A 23,736-nucleotide genomic window follows, 5' to 3' on the forward strand; every position below is an offset into this window, starting at 1 on the left:
TTTGGTTTTTATTTTGTTTTGGTTTGGTTGGTTGATTTTTCTTTCTTGTTTGTTTAAGAAAAATGCTCTTCCTTTAGTTTTAATTCCGGTATATTCCCAACAAATGGTTGAAAGTTGCCATATAAGAAGAGTAATAAGAAGTATATTTTAGGAACTTGTTTTCGCAGATTATACCAGTTATCCCAAAGAATATGCTACTTCACTAGCATATGTTTTATAACTTTGCTAAGAGTAATTTTCAAGATGGTAGTGTGGGGTTTACACTTCTGTGAACCTGTTAGCTATATTTTCCAGCTCTTAGCTCTCCTGCCAAAGCAGCATTTGTTTCATACAGATTTTCACATCATGCTTCCAACTTCTTTCTCAGGCTAGATGTTGGCCTGGTGCAAATGGAGATGAGTCATATGAGGGCTAGAGAATGGAGTGGTGTGCTCACTGGTCTTTAACTACACATAGATACAGCATTGTGGTCAGGGTGTATTGTGTTAGTGTGCATGTATCTGGGATTCACTGCCTTCTGTAGCTTTGCGTGTAATTTGTTCAATTTTTAGTGATGGCCAGTGTCTCTGGACATGTTGGGATCTACAGATGATAATCGTCCACTTGTTCATGAAGTCAGTGATTCCCTCTACTGTTTAGAACAAATTAAACAATTGTTAGTTAACATGAGAGTTTTTGTTTATATTAAAAAAAAGATCATGAAAATGCTTGCTGAGATTGCGTATGCATTAATACTAACATCAGACAATTTAAAATTAAAAAACAATCCTTATGTCCCTGCCCTGTTCGTAATATTTAACAAATATATGTGAAATGATTTATGGAAGACTGTCTCAAACTGTACATGTTAGATCTTTATTTATTTATTTATTTTATATAGTAAGAGCCCAGTGATAACTTGAGGAAAAGGGCAACTGTTCTGCAGTAGTGCTTACCTCACAGGAGATTCATTGTCAGGCTTGGAACCTATAGTTATCTTCAGGAGAACATAGCAAGGATTTAAATAACACAGTTACAAAGTCCATTTTGAACAGATTGATGTGTTGTTGTTTTTCCTGTAGCGGAAACATTACCTATAGAAGAAAACAGCACTTCCAAAGAACATCGCTTTTCTGAGGACTCTATGGATTCTGCACTTAATTCAGTAAATCCTTCAAGCCCGATCTGTCGAAATTCCACTGAATATCGTTCTTCAGGGAGCACAGCATATTACAGAAATTCCTTTCAGCCAGTAACTGCTACCTCAAATTCAGCCCCTGTCCTGCGCCGGCTCTCCTTGAGCTCTGCTGGGAACAGCAGTTTCTATGAAGTCAGTAGGAATCGAATACAGAGGAGGATTGAAGGTATGCTCTATGCCTAGGCTTTCCAAAGCATATAACAGCTTTTATTAACATACAAAGTCCGTGAGTTATGAATAAGGAAGTTCTTTGCCATAGAAAATAGGTTGCATATGGATTGAGATGTGCTGTTGCCAAGCATGTCAGGCTTGTTAACGTAACTTCAAATGCAGAATTTAAGTCTATTAGAACTAATACGGTGGTGCAAGCCAGAGGGGTCTTGCCTGCTGCACTTTCCTCTAACTAGACTGGGCAGTTCTAGTTGCATGTAACTCACTTGCATGCAACTTATCAGCCATTACCGTATTGCTGAAATACGGGGATGGGGTTTCCTCCTGTCCCTCTGTCTGCACAGTTCAACTTGTGTTTGCCACATTCCCAAATACCAGCATCTTAGGACCCAGGAACCAAATATGAGTAAAAATAATCCCTCTAGGTATGTCATACTGCTAATGTTTATGCTGCTGTAAATATCTGCAGTTGTATAAGGTATTTAAAGACAAATGGAACAGTACAGTATTACTTGGAGGAAAATAAAACATCCTTCATCTTAATATATGGCAAAGAATGAATAATAAAAGCCTGTTGTTAATAGTAAGAATGTCTTATGTAAAATTAAATGTGTTATCCCTGTAAAGACTAGTGATACTTCCTCCTTTCACAATATTTTTATCCTGAAAGCTGCAAGTTCCACAACTGGACCGGACCTGAATTCGCTAAAAAGGGAACCTTCAAGAATGTTGAATAAGGATCCTTCCACCTGGTCAATAGAGGAAGTAATGCGTTTTGTGAAAGAAGCTGATCCGCAGGCTCTAGCTCCACATGCAGAACTCTTTAGGAGACATGTATGATGCATATCCATTCTGTTCTAGTAGATTTTGTGTATCACATTGATCTCTTAGAATACAGCTTTCTTTTCTGTCACTGTATTTGCAAGTGAAGGTAGAACAGACTCTACTCACTTGTATAATAGAAGGAGGCTGAAAAAATGTTTTTCTGCCTGAAACTCCTCCTGCAGTATGTTTTCTCTGTGTTCCGGCCCTGCTAGACATAAGCAAATACCCATTGCTTTCCAGCTCATGCAAAGCAGCATGATACTGGAACTCCTAACTTCTAACGGCCAGCACCCAAGGTGCCCTCTCACCCCTGGTACCTCTGGAGAAGATGACATTCTCACGTACAGTATGGGGCTTACATAGGTGACACCTCTCTAAGACGGTCTGTTTTGTAGACGGATTATCCCAAAGTAGAGAAGCTTTACCTGGTTACCTTTGCACTTGGTCATTAATACTAAAATTCAGAGGTTGAATTGAAGTGTTTAATTTGTCTGTTTTGCTAGCAATGCATAGAGTTTCCTAGGATCTAACAAGATGTTGTATTTAGAGAGAGAAACTCTTAAGCGTTGGTTTATGTTGCTTTTGGTCTCCCCTTTTCCTTCTCATTGTGCTTTTTTATGGCAGGTAGCTCAGCAAAGAGCTGCTTTATTATTTCATTTTATATGTGGCCCTCCAAAAAGAGGTTGGCTTTCTCTTTAGTGGTATTTCACCCTTGTTCTGCACTGGCTCTTACTAACAGATAAATTTCACATTAAGCTGAATTGAAAGGAAAATTCAAAGTAACTTTTTACAGAACTTCCTGTGTTGTGTGTTAGTTATTCTTAGTTGTATAGCAAGACCAAATGTCAGTTGCTTTGTTGGGTTTATGTTTAAAAAAAAATAAGACAGAGTGGTTTTCTTTATGGTGTTTTAGGGAACTAATTGCCTGTCTACGGTATGTAATGCTACTAAGAGCTTGGGACTGCTATATTTCAGCAGCTTCTCAACCAGGCAGTTGCAATCTGCCTAAGTTGTCCTCGGTCTTGATCCTAACAATCTGTCTGCTTTAACCTGGATGTAGATCTGTCTTATTTCACAGATTCAGATGGTTTGTAACCCCTTCCTCTGCGTGACTATTTGCATGCACACGCCAGAACCCTCCCACAGCTGTGTTCAAGGTTCAGTGCAAGGCCTCAGTGCTCGGATCATTTAATCTCCAACTGCACAGACCTTCCTTTGCAGCTTTTTTTCTTTCCTTGACCCATTCTTTTTTTTTTTTTTCTTCTTTTTCCCAGCTGGTACCTAATTTTGAAGGCTGTTTGGTCGTTTTTTTACTTACTGTAATTTTGTTTAGCATCTCACATACATTAATCTTACCGTAAAAATACTGAAATAAATTTCCCTTCAGTGGCCATGTGTAATTATCAAAGTACTGCACTAAGTTACTGCCTTATGAATGGTAGATACATTTTTACTACAGTATAAACAAATGCAATGTACTTTTCAGTGTTACCATGCAGATTGTTAAAGCAGTTGTGTATTGTTGTGTTTGTTCTCTTCCTTCTGCAGGAAATTGATGGGAAGGCACTACTGTTACTGAGAAGTGATATGATAATGAAATATATGGGACTGAAGCTGGGGCCTGCCCTAAAGTTGTGCTACCACATTGAAAGACTTAAACAAGGAAAGTACTAGCCAATGGGGATACCACAAAGTGTGCGTTCATATCACACTAAGCTCTCAGGTTAACAGCCATCACCTTTATTTAAAAGTGTTTTGTTGCATAAATCATCTGTATTTTTGAAGGTTCTCTCAAAATGTGAAAAAGACGTCTAGGATAAAGAGGGGAAGAAGAAAATCTGTATTACATTCTAGTATTTTGTGAACTGTGTCAAAAAGTTTGCAGGGAAGGACTGGACTATTGGTCATGCTGGCTGGGGAGCAGGTTGGGTAACAGTGCTGAAAAGCGCATTTATCCTCTGTTGCAGACTTCGGCCCCAGTGCATTTGTATTCGGAACCAAAACAGCTGAATCCCAAAGGAAAAAACAAAAACAGCATCAGGTGTTAATAATTTTTACAGGGGTGGCTGTAAACTTTTGCATTGCAAGGAAAATGTAAAAGAGAAGGTCTCATCTCAGGAGTAAATACTGTGTCTGGTCCTCCAGCAGAGTCATACTCAGCTAGGTTTTTCTTCATAGATTTCCATAAAGGGAATAGCCATATGAACAGTTCGGGGGGGAGGGAAGTGTGGGGAGGGAAGCGTTGTGTAGAAGAGGGTTTAATACAAATATAAGCTTTTATAAAGTGTGATTATCAGTCCTTTGGAAAGTTACAAGGACAAATGTACGGTGTATTGTCAATCTATGCCGGTGATATTAGTTCTGTTTTATGGAAGATCATATTGGCTGTATAAACAGCCAGTTCTGGGACCGACGGATTTGACTGGAACAATGCATCCACGTTATAAACATTCCATCTTTTTGCTAAGTTCAGCATGGATACGTGTGTTCATGCTTTTATATATACATGTGTATGTGTCAGGGAAATGCATACTATATATATATATGAAAATACACGTACACACTGTACATATGTGTTCAGTCTTTAATATGTACTTTGCACTGTGCTAGAGAGAACTGTACAATTTCTTGTTTGTTTTTTACCAGTAATTTTGGTCATGTACTACTTTCATATTCATTAGCACCTGTTTAATTTGTTGTCCATTCTTGGAGTCAGAAGGTGACAAACAATCAAAGGGTGGATTTACTCCTACAGGCAAAATCCCTGTACTATGCAATACTCCTGGTTATTCATCACTTAACTCTGAGCCATGTATTCTGGTGTATTTCTGAAAACACTTGTTTGGTTCTGATGTTTTGGGCTTATATTTCCTTTCAGGAAGTGCTACTATGTAATTGATAAGCCTGTTTAGGGTAAAATTGGTGCTGTTTGTATAAGCTACAAGAACCAGTGGTGATAATGAACCAGTTTGTTGTCACTGCCAATTGTAATATACATCAGGGATAAGAAAATGTACTTTCTGTGTAGGAAACTGAATGTACTGTATGTAATAGTGCAAGTGATGAAAACTATTTGCTAAGGAAGATGTAGTCCTAAATTGGTAGGTTTTATTATATTTCTTATTGCCTTTTTATATGAAACTATATAGTAAAAATGTATTTTTTACGAATCCTTTTTCTGAAAATGCCTTGTTGTACCAATACTCTGATACTCCTCAGGTTTCAGCAGAGATACTGCTGCAAAATAACATTTTTTGTAGCTTACAAGTGTCCGAGAATTTTGTTAGTTTAAGTGACTGCAATGCAATTTTAATTTAGCAATCATTTGGGCTTCGAGGATTGTTTTTATTATTCCATCATTAGACATTTGACACTAAAGGTTATCTCTGTTGATTTGTTTTGCATATCTTTTGTGGTGCATGTATGCTTAGATGAATAATACAAGCACGCTCTTTATAGTAAGAAAAGGTCAGAGCATTGATTGGAGAAAGAGCATATTTTCTCTTTGTGTTCGGAAAATATTGACTTGATTATTGGTAAAACCATATGAAAGTTACAGTTACATTGTGAGGAAAACATAATGCTCCACGTGTTGAGTATAGTGTTCAAACCTTACTTCTTCAATGCTTTCTTATGCTGAATTTCAGAGTTCTTTAGCTTAAAAGAAGTACTGCTCATACAATTCAACTGAAAACAGCTCTAATTTTTTAAATTGCCATTGGCATAGGAGAAACAAAGATGTTTAAAATTTCTGTTTGGCTTTTATGGAATGAACTTTTTGTACATGGTACTATGATGGGTATAAATATTTGTTCGAGGCTTTGTGTGCACCCAGGTGCATAGGGATTACTGTGAAGTTACAGTACCAGGATTTAACCATGTGCTACAGTGTGAGATTCATGCGTTCAGAATGTTGCAGCAGAATATATTTTTCACTCTTTATTTTCAATGGGATGTTCTTATCTATAAACAGCAATAAAATAGTTTGTTCATTGTTGTCTGTTTTGTTTTATGTGTAAGCACCATCTGTGTAGGCAAGGGTAGCTGACGTACCTGGCAGTTTGTGACAACATCTGATGTGAGGAAGCTTTAATCAGAAAGATAAAATTGTTCCAACATAGTTTGTCTGAAGCAATTAATATTTGAATTTGGGTTGGTCTGTGCTTTCAAAATAACTATTCAGGAATATATTCAACTATTTAGTTTTGAATATAGTGTATTGCTGCTTAGAATTTACAGAATTCTCATAGAAATCACTAAGGGGAAGAGACTCCTAAAAAGTGAGTTTGTCCTGCGTTCAGATGAAGACCTGAACTATTTTTTTAAAAGCAGTTAATACCAGTAGGTTTAAACTTCATATACTTTAGGTTTTACTGTTAATATTTTAGAGAAGTCTGTTGTTTTGATGCCTCTCTGCAGTGATCTGCCTGCGTTTGAGAAGTAATGTTAATTGGATTAATGGTAACCTTAGATACTTCACAGGCAAGTTATGGAACTTTGAAATAACAACAGTCCAGAGGCGTTTTGCATCTGTTCTCCCAAAAGATAGCGAATTATCTTTTTGGTGCATATTCAGTATAAAAGACAACATGGTGTATTGTCTTTGTTCTTCTGAGTTGCTTTTCTATCAACAGGGATTCATCTGCTTATCTGGTTCTGTATCTTGTAGTCTCTCGCGAGGCAGTGCTGTGACTCATCAGTGCACGGTAAGATCTCTTCTATGTAAAATTAAAACGCAGCTGCTCCAGGAGGGCTGGCAGCTCTCACAGCCCTTGTTGCAGAAGACTCATGCAATATGGAAATTGAAGAACACTGCATGGCGGGGCGATTGCACATCACGGTTGACGCTACAGCACTTCTGACAAGTTTGTTGTAGCTGTGTACATGTTGTAGGACTGTTGCAGGAATGACAATGAAAGACAGCAACGTTGCATTGTAAGTGTTGGCTGAAAGAATGGAAAATCTTCCCATTTTTTGTCTACACCACTTAAGTGACTTTTATGCCAGTTGCTCTAAAACTGTATGATTTTTAAAGCTTGTTCTCCTGTAGACTTCAAATAGTAACTGGAAGTAACAATTGTGTAGAAAGTTGTAGAGAAAGCAAAGTGAAGGAAGTGTTTCTAGGTCTGTCCCCTATCTGCTCTGTTCTAAGTAGGAGTTGAGGAGTGCAGACTGTTTTAATGCAGCGTCATGTGACTAAAACAGATTTTAGAAGTGGATAGCAGTATTTTTTTTTCTTTGATCGATTAGCTGTTCACATAATAGAGTTAAATGAATGTTTAGTTCCAACATTAGATGTGTGAACCTGGTCTAAAAGTTACAGGCATCTTTGTGTTTCTATTGCTGCTTAAGCTGAATTGAAGCTATATAGAGAGAGGCTGGCTTGGTTTGAAAAAAAAAAAAAAGGGAAAAAAGACCCCTTGAGATCAATTTCAGAGGTCATATATTCCTCCTTCCTTTTTTTATTGCATGTAAAACTATTGGAGTGAGTAAAAAGTGCTTGCTTGGAATTGCCTAAGTGATGCAGGGAGGCAGAAACTGATTCACATCCATTTCTCTGGTGAAATGGTTGCTGCTTTTTTCTCAAGCCTTGATTGTAATCTTTTGCTCCGTAAAGCTTACTGACTAGTCCGTAGATCGTGGGATCCTGTTCCCAAACCGTCTGTGTTCCTGTTGTTTCTAAGATCACGCAGAGCCATTTTGAGGCTTTATCTTAAAATCTGAAGTCTGTTGTAAGCTCACTGTGTTTTGAGTCAGCAACTTTGAGACATTTTATGTCGTGATTTATTTATTCATTTTTACAGTGGAAACCCCAGAGATTCTTAATTTTAAAACAGCAAACACATATATTTTCAAAGATTCTCCTCTGACTGTTTGCCCTAAATAAATTCTTACTGCTGTGGCTGTGGAGATTATGGGAGACCTGTATATGCTTAAAGTATGCCATTACAGTGGTCCAATAGGCTTTTAACTCCCTCACTTACATGAATCATCCATCCTTGTCCTAGCAGATCATTTTGATTAGCTGTAATTTGTCCCATCTGAATCAGAATTAGCTCCCACCAGCTCCGGAATCTCCCAGCCCTGCTGTACAATCTAAGGAGTCCTTCCTGAACTGCTTCTCCCCTTAGCTTTATGGACTGCTGCTAGTTTTATTTCAGCTTTCATTATCTGCCATGGAACTGTTTAGTGCTGATAGTGAAGGCTGCACACCGGCACCTCTTTTCTTGTTAAAATACATGAAGACATTTTCATCCACCAAGATTCACTTTTCAGCCTCCGAAATCAAAGCCCTTCCAGGACAAATCGTGTGAGCAAACAGATGCCAGTGCAGGAGGAAAGGGAGCTCGCATCCCGTGTTGTGTGAACAGACAAATGTGAACAGATGTACAGCTTGAAGCTGGCAGAAACACACTCCTGCCAGTGATTCCTTTCTAGTTATGACAGCTGGAAGGAAATGAATACACCACAAAACCACCATGATAATTGCCATTACCCTGTGCTGGCAGTCTCAGCAGTGAGGTCAAGAATGGGAAAGACAAAGACTCATCTACCCTCCCAGGTGGAAGCTGAGGCAGATTGGCAAGGCACTGGGAAAACCTCAGTGAATGGTGGTGCACCTCAGTCTGTTTTTCAAGTGCAAAAGGCTGGGATTTTACTAGATTTCTCATTTTCTCATATGTGGATTTTTTTTCCGTTAGTTATGGCAGTGCTCTGTTCCTCCAAGCGATTGTGTTAACGCTGTTGAGATCTGAGTGGAGTTTTCAGACAGGTCTGAACAATTCTTCCCTCAACTACCATCTCCACAAACCAGTGCAGCCAAGCAGGTCTTCCTCTTACCGGAGAGCCTTTATTTTGAGGGAAGGGTCTTTGCGTGTGCTTCTTGCTCCAGCATGTTTTGAAAAATAAGGAAAGGGCTCTGCATCTTGACTGCATAATCCCAGCGTAATGTACTGTTGCTACTGATTTCTTTCCTTGCCTGGGAATGCTGATGGTGCTCTGTTAGAAGCAGAGGCCTCTCACCCGAGGCAGTGTTGCTCAAGGTGTGGTCTGCAAAGTGCTTTCCATTTGTCAGGCTGTCTTTTAATTGCATGTGCTTGCATGAACACAGTAGTGGGGAGAGCAAAATTAAATTAATTCTCAGTTCTAGTCTAGCTTTGGTTTATGCTTGTGCTTTAGGGGTGAGCTCCTAGATAGGTCGTTGCTTTGAGGTGCATGTCCCAAGGAGGCTACTTGGATCTCCTAGGCCTAGAAGAAATATGGAGGCCTCCTTGGAGATCCAATTCACGTGAAACTGGGGTAAGGGGAGCACAGAACTAAATCATATCCATCGTGCTGCAACAGCTAGCTTAAATTTGGACTCAGTTGACTCTTCTCTTGTTCTGGTGCCCATGCCGCAGGCTAGGCAAGATCTTCAGTCTCGCGTGCTGCCAGTTTTGTGTCCTGCATAGACTCTGATTCACAGGAGGAGCACTCTGTCCTTGCCCTCCCTTGCTTGCTCTACAGAGAGCTGCTTTCCCTACTCCACGGGGGATCTGTTTTGCTTCTGTTTCACCACTGCAAACCCAGAGATGCCTTTGGACCACCTAAGCAACTCACCGAAACAGTATTGGGGCTGCGCCTGAGATGACAACTTTTGCTAATCAGGCTCAGTGGGCAGTGGTGGCTTTTTTGTGGGTGTGGGTTTTTTGTCTTGCTTTGTTATAACTTAATGCTGCTTTGTGTTCTCTGTATATTTTCAAGGGACCAGAGCAAGGAGTGCTCAGCTCAGCCAAAGGGAACGTATTACTTCCATATATCTTTGCGTTCACCGTAGTGTATTAATTGTAAACTGTCTTTGGGTTTGTGTTTGGCTACGGGAAATGAACAGGTTGGGGAAAGTTTAAATGTTTTGAAAGAAAACAGAAATGGAAGGCTGGGATGAGTGATACGGATTGTGTGCAATAAACATGGGAAGGAAAATATATGAAGAATGAAGTAATGGAAAATTGGAGGAAAAGGAGGAAACCAGGTGGAGGTACTGGCTTACCATGTTTCAGATTTGGATGCACTGATTGCTGAGTCATAGCTAATGTCTTTTGACTACTTGACCTGGGATTTCAAGGAGGAGAGTTAGAGGTTAACATTTTGAGCCATGGAAGGGGTATGAAATATTTTATCTTGTGTCAAAATGGACAGTTTTCTCCCTTTGTTTTGCTGTTCACCGGTTGCAAATCATAATTTGTCTCTTTAGCATGAGTGCTGTGGTGTTTGATTAAAGGAAAACCCACGGGCCTGTCAGTAACATCACATGCCAAAGACTTCTTGAGAAGATTTCATCTGAAAACATGGGCCGAGTCCTTGGCATTCCCTATGCAATTCGTGGGGCTTCCTCTCTTTCTGTCCTTTCATTGCTTCTTCCGAATTGAATGAGCCGCTGCTACAAATTTGCTCTTGATGTGATTTCTTTTCAAGTCACACCTGCAGAGGAGTACAGGATGGGGTTTAATTTCATGTAACTTCATGTCTTCATATCCTAATTATGTCTAGACTATCTCTCACTGTAGTCCACATAGGTCTAGTTGACTGCGTTCAGGGTAGGAGTGATCTGACCAGACACCAACATCTGCTTTACGAGATCAGTAGCTCTCCTGACTGCCTGGGTTTTATTGACACGATTCCTGGTATCTATCACGGGAGCCCCAGTGCCCATCCTGCTTAACTCCAGCATGCGAACTAGTTTCCCATCGAAAGTGCTGTTTGTTTTCAGTAAAATGGAACAATCCCTTACTCGAACCCTTCAGAAAGACCTACCTGGCATTCAGAAGGGGCGCATTTCACTAAACCACAGGCATCTGGCAAAGTCCCATGGTCTGCTGCACAAGGGGTCTTACTCAAAAGTCCAGATGGGCCAGAGTATCTGCCCCCAAAATTCAATGCACTGAGAATATTTCTGCCCCTAGATCCTCTTTGTTGCACGCTTTAAGCGAGAGACGCGTGACAGTGCTCCAGGTGGCGAAAGGCAGACAGCAGCCTTTCATCAGGCTTTGCCATCCAGGGGGGCAGCTTCGTGCCTTCGTGGCTGAGCCGTGCAGGTCTCCAAGGACACTCTCATGTCTCCAAGACGTGGACCAAGCTTTCAAGGTACTTACTTTGAATCCTTCACTTAAAGGATGAAAAATCCACTCGATACCTTTACAACTTGGAGTGCAGGTGGCGTTTCATTCTTTTCCCTTTGATCAGGTCTCAACAGATGGGAAATGACTTCTGTAGCAGCAGCTCCCACCATTAAATGCTTTCCCGTGCCTACTGATGGGACTTCTAGGGCTTTCTTTGCACTTCTAGGGGTTTTCTCGCAGTACCTAAGATCCAGCGGGAGGGAGCTCCTTGTTCCGTGTCGCAGTGACGCACCCTTTGGTAGCTTTGGTCTGTGAGGTGCCAGACTTGGACAAAACGTTGCCCATCATCTCCGGTTCTTAAGCAGAGAAGGATGGGAACGCTGGCAAGGAGGATGTGGTGGGAAGGATGATATTAAAACAATGCAGAAAATGTAGCCGTTCTCAGACAGCTGTGGGCTGGGGAACATTAGTAATCCCAGGAGCCAAGGGGGGGCCGGGCACAGGCTGACGGGGATGCGGTTTGCATTACCAGTGCTTCCTGCAAACATGGACTTCTTTACGGTGAAAGCTAGTGCTTTACCTGGGAAGCAGAGCTCCCTTCTAAACACTCTATTAGCTCGTATCCTGCCATTTGCTCTTTTAATTCTCCCCACTTTGTTTGAAAGTACCCCAGTAATTTCAGTACTGAGATCTTACGCTGTTATTACAGGAGAGCTTGGGGGATATGGCCACGAAACAGTGCTAAATATTTTAGTGGTTAGTAATTTTTCTCCCCAAACGTGTAGAAATGTTTCAGATGGTTCAACAACAGAATGGATTTTCCTAGCAGGGGTGGGATACCAGGATTTTAACAAGTGTGGAAAAACATGTTTTCTGCAGTGGAATTAGGGGATTTGTTTGTGTGCTTAGGACAGCCGCAGGGTACTCTGAATTCAGCAAACTTCAGCATTAGCAAGTTTGTGGCATCGTCTAGGAGAAATGAAACTTTCAATAAGCACGGGGGGAACCACTGAAAGAAGTGAAAGGTGAGTAAAAAAGCAAATTTCACAAATTCACATCACTACTGTAGTGGTGGCAGGCTGGCCGGAGGCAGGAAGGCAGGACCCCATCCCAGCCAGCTGACAAGAAGGCCTTTGCCCGAGCACTTCAGCATGTTTTTATAAACTTGAGCACAGAGAGAAACCAAAACATCTGGCACCAGGATATTGTGTAATGTTGATTTATGCTATTTTCATTGTCTGAGATTCTTGGTCAGGGCTGCTAGCGAGTGGCGTGTTGTCAGATCGCTGTCCTGAGGTGCCTCTGCGCGAGCGGAGGGGCACGGCCTGCCCGAAGCGCTCCTGTGGGTGCTCAGCGGCCACCTCTGCGCCCGTCAAGTTTCCCATTTGAGCTTCAAGCGTGCAAGGAGTGAATGAATTCGGTGATCTCCTGCGGGTCAAACCTCTGCAGGGATGTGCAGGACAGTGTGGTTTATCTGGCGTGTGGTTTATGCGTGCTGTGTTGTGCGTGTGACGTGATGTTCAGCCTCTCCCCCTGCTCTTGTGTCTCAGCTGCCTTCAGCCCAAGAAAGTGCTGTGCTTGCTGCACCCCGTGCTCGCCTTCCCTCCTGCTGCTGATGCTGTGTGTCCCGGGGGTGCGTTCTGTGCAGCTGGCAGCTTCCTCCTCAAATTAGGCATCTTTGGGTTCCTTCACCTTCCTTCACCTGAGAGCAAATGGATGGGAAGGGAACCCACCCCTCTTCCCTCATCCCTAATAAAACCCACACGCAAAGCCCCAGTCAAAGGAAGCTTGGAGCCAGCACAGGTTGCCCTTGAGGGGCTGTGCTGCTCCTCTCTCTCTACCTGGCATACACCCATCGTTGTAAAACATCCTCCTCCTGCCATTACAGCTTAATGACTTTCCCTTCCACGTCACGCGAGGCATTAACATCTCCATTAACAGCCACCAGAAACGGAGGCTCCATATATCACAAGCGCAGCTCCCCAGCCTTCTCCTCACACAGAAGTTTCAGAAGCAGTTAAAGCGTAGCCGTGGAGGAAACTAATGGCCTGATACACAAAACCTGTAATCGCTGCTAGCAGCGAGGAGGAGGAGGAGGAGGCGGACGTGCTCGATCTTGGTGTCATTAAGTGCCTTGTTCTGTGGCCGCCTCTCCCCCGTGCTGAGGGGATGTAGGACTCGTGCTTCACACGCGAGTGATGGTGGGAGGCGAATGGTACCTGCGTGGATGGATGAGCCCAGCCCGGTCTGCGGGCACCTTTCCAGTGGGGAGTCTCCAGGCCCCCTGTGGCAGAAAGCCTCAGCACCTGCAGCCAGCATCGCTGACGGGCGCTGCCCTGGCATAGCCCTGGAAAAAAAAATCCACTATCAGAAGATCTCGATTCCCTGAGCCCAGCCCCGCGGAGGCAGCGGGGCAGGGACAGCGGGGATGGCCGTCCCAAGGGATTTAGAAATCCTCAGCCTCCGCACTGCAGCAGCCATGAAGTGACACATTTCATCAGCGCAGTTTCTTGGAAGGAACAAAACAAAGTAGCAGAGCATTTTCAATTAAGAATGAAATTATTTAAAAAACTGCTGTCAGATGACAAAACATTAATGAATCCATCAGCGCTTTAAGCTCTTCTGAACGTCTCCGGTTCTGCCAGCTTTGGGGAAAAACAAAGGCTTTAAAAATATTTAAAAAGCGAGAGTATGACAGAATTTGATGCTGTGTAGCATCCCTGCCATGTGAAAATTCCTGATTTTTCATATTAAGCAAGAGGGCTGCAATACCTCAGCCCAGAAAGAGAGCAGCAGAATGCCCTTCCTGACTTCCGAAGCCGGGGGCATTTTCTGTATAGTGAGTTGGCACCTTCCTCACAAGTTTCAACAGATTTTGGGATGACGCCAGCGCCTCAGGACGGGATTTCTAAGCCAGAAGCTGCTGCTTTGGCCAACTTATTGCAAGAACTACTGCAACGGCCTTCCCAAAGCTGCTCAGGAGGGGGCTTGGAAGTAGTTCGGCTGCTGAGGGGTGAGGGAAGGCACGCGTAGTGTGCTGCGTTGCCCAGATGATGGGTTTACAACTGCTCCTTTTGCTTAGACAACACTGTTCTGGGACCATGGCATTTGAAATAATAATGAAGAGTTTTTCTACCCACCAGGTATAGCCACACATGGGCAGTGTCCCCCCCCCCAGAATTGATCTCCTGCTCTCGCAGCCCTTCTTCCCTGGGGATGGGTTTCTAGACGTGAGCCACCTGAATTTAACAGCCAACGTACAAGAAGGCGTCTCCAGCTGATTTCCACACACAAAGTGCAAAACCGTCACCTACCAGAACGTTTATTTGAATTGTACATTCACATTTCTCCATTGACGTGGGTGGCTTGTACACTGTCAGGTAATAAAGTTACATAGTCTGCTCTTGGATGTGCATTGACTTCAGCCATCAAAGAAAATTGTAAAACTAACAATAAACAAATTCTCCATGTATCTATAGTCAGGCTGGGAAAAATTATGTGACTTTTCCTTACCACCACCCTTCCCCCCGCGGCAACCAAATTCCCCCAAATTTTAGGATTTTCTCTTTTACATAACTGCTAGTGTTACTTAGCATTTTAAAGCTGCATCTCTGGCGCTGAAGCTGGCATTCGGCCTGCGCTGGGCTGTTCCACGTGCTAACCCTCGCTCTGGCTTTTCCGAAGCTTGTCCGGGCGCACCGTCACTGGCTGCTCAGAAGCGCTCTCCGACCGTGCCCTGGGACAAGATAATTTTTCGTAGCCTGGCGATGTTAACATTTTAGGGCCATCACAAGTGAGCTGCAGTGCTTTACGGTTTACAGACTTTTGCCAGACCTCTTCCGCGTGGCGAAAGCACTTCAGAAATGACAGAGATAGCGCAGCCGATCAGCACGTACAAACATTTATTTTGAAATTTCCATTCTAACCGTTATGAAGAATTACATCATCAAAGCACTTTATGGCAGTGAAAATAGCTCTTACCCCTCTGACTCATCCGTTACTCCATTAAAGCTGCAAAATGTGCAATCTGCTTGAAAAATAGGTTGCTTTTTATTCAGTTTCCCATGAAAAGTCAAAATTCAATAACAAAAAAAAAAAAAAGGAAAGAAACCCAGCTTATAGGGACTCTACATCTGCTCCTCTCCCCCTTCCCCCAAAAATAACTTACAAAGATAGTTTAAAGTTTTAAATGAGTTTAAAACCAAGTGCATCTTTTTTATTATTTTTTTTTCCATAATAATCTTAAAATTCTAAAAACCCATAATTTACTTTCTCGGAAAAAAGGCAGCGAGCCGTTGCTTCTTGATTGGAAGAATGTGTATTTCGGGCGAGTTCATTTTCTTTAGCTTTACGCTCCTGTTCTTTACAGGTTTCCTAAGCGCCTCGGCGTTGTCCCGGGGCTCGGGCTGGCTCTTCACGTCGTAGCACTGCAGCACCGAGTCCTGGGGCATGTCCCTTTTGAAGGAAAAGTTTTTGGTGGACACTCCCGACAGGCCCTTGATCTTGCCGCAGAAGATGGTGGGCACGGCGTCCTTGACGGAGACGATGACTTTGGCTGTCTGCGAGGTGCTGACGATCTCGATGTTGTTGCCGCCGGCCTTGGGCTCGCAGGCCGCTCGCCCCGCCGGCTCCACCAGCCACTTCTGCGGCGGCCGCAGGAGCTCGCCCGGCCCGGGCCCCGCCGCCCTCACCTCCGCCTTGCCCGCGGCCTCCGGCGCTTTGGAGGGGGCGAAGGGGGCGGCAGGCAGGGCCGGGGGGCTGCCATCGGCTGTGGGGCTGGTGCCAGCCGCCTCCCCTTGGGGCCCCCCCGGCTTGCGGCAGGAGGCGAGGGACAGGTCCAGCGCCCCGTCCTCGGGGGACGGTGGTGGTGGCGCGGCCTCGCCGGCACGTGGCGCGGGCGGCCCTTTCATGGAGAGGTCCAGCGCCTCGTTCTCGCTGCCCATCTTGATGACGGTGTGGCGGCTCAGCTGGGAGAAGTCCCGCTGGTGGACGAGGTCGAAGGGCTTCGTCTCCTCCTTCTCCAGGGGGGTCTGGGTGCCCTTGCAGGGCTGCGGGGTGAAAAGCGGGGGCTTGGGTGGGTCGGGGGCCACCTTGGACTCGGTGCCGTGGGGCACAGGGATAGGGACGGGGATGGGGATGGGCACGGGCACGGGCAGGGGCACGATGACGGGGTAGGGCACCAGCAGCGTGGCGGGGGGCACCAGCGGGGACAGGGGCGAGCTGAAGGCCTGGGGCGGGAGGGCGGTGTAGTCAGGGGGTGGCTGGCAGGGGGCCGAGCCCAGGGCGCCCTGCCCCGAGGGGAAGAGGTCCTGCAGGACGGCGGCAAAGCCCGGCGTCTGAAAGACGGGCGGCAGCACGGGCTCCTGGCCTGGGCCAGCGGGCTTGGGGTCCAGGAGCTGGGGCTGGCCGACAGGGGCCGAGGAGCCCGGGAAGAGGCCGCCGTGCAGGGGGCTGGCGGGGCAGGCGGCACCGGGGGGCAGCACCAGGGGCGAGTTGAGGTGCTGGAAGACGTGCTGCTCCAGGAGGACGGGCAGCGGGACGGGGCCCTGCGTGGTCATGACATAGGGGGTGGCGTTGCCGGCCGGCATCTGCGGGGCGGCGCTGCCGGCCACCTGCAGGTGGATGGGCAGGACGACGGGGCTGTCCCCCAGGCAGATGGGCTGCAGCACGGTGGCCGCCACCTTCAGCGCCACCCCGCTCTGCGACTCGGCCGGCGGTGTCAGGATGGAGGGCGCGGGGACGGTCACCAGCGGGGACAGGGCCTTCTTCATCAGGTCGGCCGAGTTGATGTTCCAGGCCTCGGCCGTGATCAGCTGGGCCACCCCGTTCTCCAGCTTGTTGTTGGCCATGGCCGCCGGCGGGCTGGTGACGTCCATGGGCAGGTTCGGGGTCTCCTTGTACAGCTCCTCCATGTCGCAGGGCTTCGGGGCTCCGCGGGCGCCGCGCTCACATCGCCGTCAGCGGGACCCACCGTGGCTCGGGGCTGCCAGGGGCACCGGCACCGACATAGCTTGGCCTGTGAGGCAGAAACATGGTTTAGGCACTGCATAAATCTCCTCCTTAACATAATATTTGCGACTGCCTTGAAAGACCCTGTCGCCAAAGGAAGGCCGTTAAACGTTTCCACACTTCAGGGTAACGGCTCCACAACGCACTACAGTAATATATACATAGATGCTGTGTATACAGACATCCCTGAGTGCTGTACAAAGAGTTTTGAGGAACTTATATTTAGCCGTAAACACAGATAATTTAAAAGGACTCCAGGGCTGACTGCAGTCAAGACACCACCCCTCCTGCAGGCAGGCTAACCCAAGGGCTCAGGCGCTGCGTTTTTACAGTTTTAAACAAAGCTTCACGTAATGACAGCGTACGGCAGAGCCCAGAGACAGCGCACTGCTTTAACTCAGCAAAAGCACAAAAACAAACATTTCTAAAAATACACAGCTCCGAAATGTTCCGCCGTGGGCAGAGGGTCCTTGTTTGTCCTGCAGGGATTCACCAGCATGGGTCAGGCCACCGGTGTGGCACCTCCGACGGGTCACGAAGCAGCCCGGCTGCGCTCCCCCCGATGGGAAGAAGCCCAGAGCAAAACCCAGCCAAAACCCGGCACCTGCCCCGCTCAATGCGGGCAGTCGCTCGAACCAGATGCCTAGTTCAATAAAAGACACCGGGAATAAAAATCAAAACGACTTCAAATCTACTTTGCCAGCCCACGCTTTCATCTAAACCAAGCAAATGTCAATGGAAAAAAAGGGCAGAGATTGTTCCTATTTGTGATGGCAGTGAAATTTGCAGCTTATTTCCTACAAAGATGAACAGCCTGCCCCTGCTCCAAAAAAATAAAAAAAATAATAAAAAAAATAATGATGCTGTGCATTCATTTATTTAGAAGGGTAAATAATTTACGCCTGCAGACTTTGCCTGGAGGACCGCCACGCCGCCTGTGCCACTCCTGAAGTGAGCAGCGCATCCTGCGGTAATAATCACCATGGAAACTTGTCCATTTTTAACTCTGTTACCATGGGAAAGCACCAAAAGCACCCCAAATTTACATTTTTCACCTGCACGCAATTGCATCCTGCTACCCAAGAGCAAACTGCACGCTGTCACCACCGCACTGGCTCAGCCCCGGCTCGGGCGAGACGAGACGGAGGGCAGCAGGACACTGAAATAGGCGTGAGGAGCCCGGGCCTTGGGATATATCCCTGTCCGAACACACCCGAATAGCACCACTGGCTCTGCTACTCACATAAATTACTCACTCGTGTAGATGGCTGCAGGAGCGGCACCAGAACCTGCAAGCGAAACGGGGACAGACAAAAAAACCAAGCCCACGAACAAAGGCTAAAGCATGGCCAAGGCAGGGGAGCGGGAAATCTCAGCGTCTCTCCCGAGACTTGTAAATCCCTGGGCTTGGCAGCACGATGCCACGGCGAGCGCGAGACTCTAGCAATGTCGGGAGTTAATAGCCGGGGCTGGTTGAGCAAAATTCTGATAATTTATCATCAGGCACATCTGATTTTTTAAAAAGGATTTTTAAAAGTAAACAGATGAGTCATTCATTTTCCCCTGCTGCTGCTGGCTTAGGGAGAATAATTCATGATTTTTCTCATCTCATGAAATGTTCTGAAGAAAATATTCACAAGTACAGGGCTGAGGTTTTTTGTTTGTTTCCTTTTTCAGCGTTGGCTGAAACAGACTGCAGGCAGGCAGAGATTCCCAAGCACAGAAAGGCAGCAGAAAAATAAAATCACTTATTCAGAAAGTGACAAGTAGTGGTACCAAAAAAAAAAAAATCATGCCGGTCTTGTTTGGAAAAATAAAGAGCTAACGTTTCTAAAAATAAAGACAATGAGGAGAGTGCTCACCAGATTCAAGTTGAAGAAATAAACACTGTTGGTTTTGTTAATGAATTAAAAAGCCATTTCATACTTGTGCTACAACCTCTTTCTTCAAAAGAACCATTTACAAACCCTGCAGCCTCTGCAACTTACAGTAGCACCGCTGGTCCTCTCGATTCTGCAGCACGGACGAGTGTTTTGCAAATTACGCTGGCTATTTCTGATTTTTTCTGTTTGTTTGCAAAGCATGAGATCTCTGTGTTTTCACAGAAAACGAATGATCTGGTGGGGACAGGAAATGACCTTCTATTCCCCTGGCAAAGCTGTTTAACATTGAGAAATAGAAAAATTAAGATGAAAATTATGCTGTGTAAGAGCCTTGAGGGATTAGCATGCTGTACAGACCCATGGAGAGAGAGACAGATAACCGCAGAGGATGAAAAGTATAAAACATAATAAAATCCCCCACTGCTGCTTTAAAAAGCGACAGGGCAGAGGAAGTATCTAGATGAGGGAAAGAAGAGCTCATCTATCACCATCAGACACCTTGAAGAGATGCCTGCTTTCCCTTGTTGCCTTTTTTTTTTTTTTTTTTAACTTTAAGGCATGGCCAAATGTTGTTCTCCAACAACATTGGAGCTGTGGGGCCGAGAGACAGTTTGAAGCTGCCCAGTGAGCTGTCTCGTGGCTCCCTGACTCCCTTGTTACGCGATGCGCAGCGAGCACAGGGTACAAAAACACACGCCGGCGTGGAAAGGACTCTAACTGAACTGCGTTTTCCAACCTTGGTATTAACAGAGAGAGCTGTACCACATTTCCCCTTTAATATAAACCAACCTGAAGCATGTGCTGCTTTTTTCTTTGACGACTGCTGCTTCGCCGCGCGTGAAACATTAAGAGTTACCCAGTTTTTAGAACTTAGTTTCATGTACCTAACAAATGCAAAGGGAGGTAATACAAGTCAGTGAAATTGCCTTAAGTTTCCTCTGTCTACCCCACTGCAGTGTCGGAAAATCAATTAATTTTCCTTTCCCTACTTATCTATTTAATATTTAATTTGCTGTTTGTTTTAATTGAAAATAAGCTTGCAACTCTGAAAAGAAAGCTATTGTAAATATCTGGGGTTTTCCCACCGGGGTGCTGATAAGAGTTAAGTTCATGGCACTAGGCAATGATGTGTGTAACTCTACAGGAAATGATATGTTAGCTATACAGAAATGCCATTAAAAGGGCGGCGATAACTCTGGCATGTTTTTTTTATCCCCTGCTGATGGCCGTGCCGCAAACTTTTCTCAGGGCTGTTGTGTGGGACCGCAGCACTCCACACTGCCTCTGCAGATGCAACTCATGCAATGGTCCTGGTGCTCCAACGTAGCCCGGTGTGATTTCTTGACCTAATGGAACAGCCTGGGGAGAAACGTATGGCCAGATTTGGACTTCAATACTTTGCCAAAATTCACTGCTTGCTGCCATTGATCTTCCTGCCAGAAGCCCTGTCCTCAATGTTGACCTTCAGGAGCACAGCACCAGTTCCTGAGAGCCCCGGTCCCCTGCCACTCCGCCACCATGTGCCCTGGTGCACCCTCAGACCATGCACGCAGCCCGCTTGTTTTTAGCTTTTGTGGGTGAGAATTGGATTGTATAAGGACCTCAAGCTGGACCTGCCTGTCCTCAGCAGCCAAAGTCCATCCCATCTCGCTGCATCCGTCTGCGGTAAATAAGCAAGGGGGCAACCAGGGCACGTACTGACAGAGCAAGGACCTATAAATCATCTTGCATCCCGTGACTTTTGTTTTGTATCGCTGCAGCCCTCCCTACAGGAGCAAAGGCTTCCCATTGTTGTCAACGCAGCCGACAGCACGCTAACACATCCCCACCTTTCACTGCTGGAGTTGCCGTGTTGGCTGGGTGCAGAGGCACTGGGAAGGCTGGTGGTGACCCCCTCGGAGAGGAGGAGACCCCCGCAGGGTGTCTGTTAAGGCAACCGGCCCTTCGTCCTCCTGCCAGCTGACAGACAGACCTCAAACACAGCCCTGTCACCTCCAGAAAGGGGCTCGATGCATAATGCCCGCAGCCTTTGCTCCCCGTGCCTCTGTGCTGGCCCCTTACTTCTTGTGGCGGGCAGTGAGCTGGGCGCTGTCGAGGGGCAGGTGAAATAAAAGCATCTCATCAGACAACGCCAGGAGACGCGCGAGGAGCAAGAAGGATGCGAGGCGGCTACTGCAACAGGTACTCTTTTATTTCCCCAGCGCCACCGCTGCGTGATGGATCCCTCCAGGACACAAGCCTGTTTGTGTCACGGCTCCCATCCAGGCTGCTCAGCCCTGGGGGAGCCGGAGGGAAAGCAAATCATTACGGCAGCACAAAATGGCCTGTAATGGATGGCGCCGCGACAAGGCCACGCACCACTTAGGCATGAAGCGTGATCGCTCTGCGAGGCAGCGCTTTGACTGCCTGATCATGCCTCAGTCTTTTAAGGAGTTCAGCTGAGAAATACCGAGCGGGCCTGCGCATGAGCCGGGTGAGGGTAATAGATTTGCCAACTGCACTGCTGTTGTCAACAGCCCGTAGTTCACAATCCGTTCTGGGGAGGAGAGAACTCACTTTCTGCTCATTTTAAAACAAATCAGGCCGATTTAAAAAAAAAAAATCCTGTCACAGACCTGAAACTGGTGCCTTCACTCCCAAGGGCAACATACACGAGACAGACAGTAAGTGCTGGGGGATGAACAGAGCGTTGGCCTGACAAACTTCAACCTGTAGTGAATTTTTACACCCAACTGAAAGGCCTTGCAAAAAAACTCCCTTCACAGCCAAAACTGTGGCGTGTCCAAAGCGTAATGGGGATGGCGCACTGCTGCACTGCCAGGTGCATTTTCCCTCCCCCTGCTCCACGCAGGATATTCTGATAACCACGTGTAACTCTCTGCTGAAGGCCTCCCACTCTCAGCATGACCACCAGTGACACAGTGTATAGGACTGGGTACAGACCGGCTCTTTGAAAGCACGACCCTTCTGAAATTATTTGAGATTGATCTTGCTATTCCCAGCTGCTCAAGTCTCTCACATCCACCGCACATTGCAGTGCACATCCCTTCTACCTCTAGGCTGTCGTGGTGGGAAGGACCTTGCACCAAGTTTCTGAGAAGAAAACCTTTCCAGATGTGGTTTATTTCTGCCCCCCCCCCCCCCCCCCTTAGCGTACTACAGAAACGCCCTGACAGCAGCAGCCTGCTTAGCCTGCAGCAAGCCCAACCCACCCTCAGACAGCGCACGGCGATCTGATGCATTAAACCTGACACACGAAGGACAAATATAAATTTGCCAGCTGTAATTACTGCTGAGTCACGTGCTGCCGAGGCCGGTGACATCCCTTCGACCTCGCAGGCTCTTGCGGCTTCCACGCTCCCCATTTCTGTCCAGAGAAGGGCTGCGGGAGCATCCCTTTGCCACAGCTCCCCTTCCACGCCGCCGCCACGCATTCCCCAGGGTCCAGGACATCAGTGGCTGCGGCGCCGCGCTGGGGTGGGCGCCTCGGTGCCCCACACGCTGCCAGCGCCCTGGGAGCCAGACAGGATGGATGCGTGCTCCCAGGGGATGCTTGCTGCCAGGAAGTCCTGCCTTGCTTCCCCCCAGCCTCCTGGCCCCATCGCGCACCTTTGGCTGCTCCCCCAGCACCCTGCAGGGGTGGCGAGATGGCAGCAGCCTCAAAAATTGTAAATTAAAAGTGAAAAACTGGATGGGACAGCGCTTGCACCGGAGCTCCTGAGGTTCACCATACCTTGGCCCACACGGTGCCTACACACGCGCTGCGCCCACGTGTTTGCTTTTGGAGCGAGGCCGCAGGGAGAATGGAGGCTCGTGCTGGTATTAAAAGGCTTCTTAGGCTTGAAAAGCGAACTGCATGATTTTCCTATGGGAAAAAATATTTTAAACAATTTTTCCTGACATTAAATATCCCCTTTAACTGATTATTTGGTATCGTTTTCAATCAAAACATTGTATTTGCCAGCAAAGCAAAGAAAAATGAGCTGTTTTGAGAGCACAGAGCTAAACAAAACAAACAAGAGAGCCGTTACTTTACAGTAAATTTTAGAAAACATGCATTCTGTTTTCCCAGCAATCGATACCCCAATGATAACAGGAGGGGAAGGATACCAATTAAATGTAATTGCCCGTCCCGCTTCCCCCCAAACCCGCAACAAAAAGCACTCAGCCTGATAAAATATTTGCTCCTTTCCCAGTTAAGAGCTTTATTAAACAGTCCTCAAAGCATTGCAGTTCTTGCAAAGGATTTCAGAGTTTGATGTCAGTTAAACAACTTCAAAGCCTCATTAGCTCCTCGGCAGAGGATTGTTCCCCACTCAGAAACCCTCGGCTCGCTGTTCTGTCCTGACGCAGTTCCCCGATCCCAGGCTCAGATGTTTTTCTTGCATTCACTTGATCTTTCCCATTACCCCAGCAAGAACTGGCGTGGCGAAGGCTGCCCCCGTTGCCTCTCCCTTCTGGCTGAGGTGACCGCGTCACTCCTGGCTACATGTGATGGGGACCCCCGCATGCACCAGTCACCCTGTCTCAGCCAACAAGATCAAATCAAAATCCATTTTTAAGCTGCTATGGT

General features: G+C 46.3%; 2 protein-coding genes across 8 annotated transcripts in view; one reads left to right on the forward strand and one right to left on the reverse strand.

The window, feature by feature from the left end:
• SCML2 (Scm polycomb group protein like 2) overlaps window positions 1–11,750 on the forward strand; it is a 77,772-nt gene extending 66,022 nt beyond the window's left edge. For all 5 annotated transcript variants that reach the window (XM_040532656.1, XM_040532646.1, XM_040532635.1 and 2 more), the window contains 3 exons: window positions 1,062–1,343; window positions 2,019–2,182; window positions 3,722–11,750. In XM_040532656.1, coding sequence (XP_040388590.1) covers window positions 1,062–1,343; window positions 2,019–2,182; window positions 3,722–3,847 — 572 coding nt within the window. In that variant the 3' untranslated portion in view covers window positions 3,848–11,750. The remainder of the gene's footprint in view (window positions 1–1,061; window positions 1,344–2,018; window positions 2,183–3,721) is intronic.
• Window positions 11,751–15,159: 3,409 nt separating this feature from the next.
• RAI2 (retinoic acid induced 2) overlaps window positions 15,160–23,736 on the reverse strand; it is a 35,621-nt gene continuing 27,044 nt past the window's right edge. For 2 of the 3 annotated variants that reach the window (XM_040532677.1, XM_040532687.1), the window contains exon 2: window positions 15,160–17,287. In XM_040532677.1, the coding sequence (XP_040388611.1) occupies window positions 15,537–17,183 (1,647 nt within the window). In that variant the 5' untranslated portion in view covers window positions 17,184–17,287 and the 3' untranslated portion in view covers window positions 15,160–15,536. Of the gene's footprint in view, window positions 17,288–22,896; window positions 22,916–23,736 lie in introns of those variants that run through there. The other variant, XM_040532694.1, reaches the window with a different exon arrangement.

Source organism: Cygnus olor, chromosome 1, assembly GCF_009769625.2.
Source record: "Cygnus olor isolate bCygOlo1 chromosome 1, bCygOlo1.pri.v2, whole genome shotgun sequence".
Taxonomy (NCBI): Eukaryota; Metazoa; Chordata; class Aves; order Anseriformes; family Anatidae; genus Cygnus; species Cygnus olor.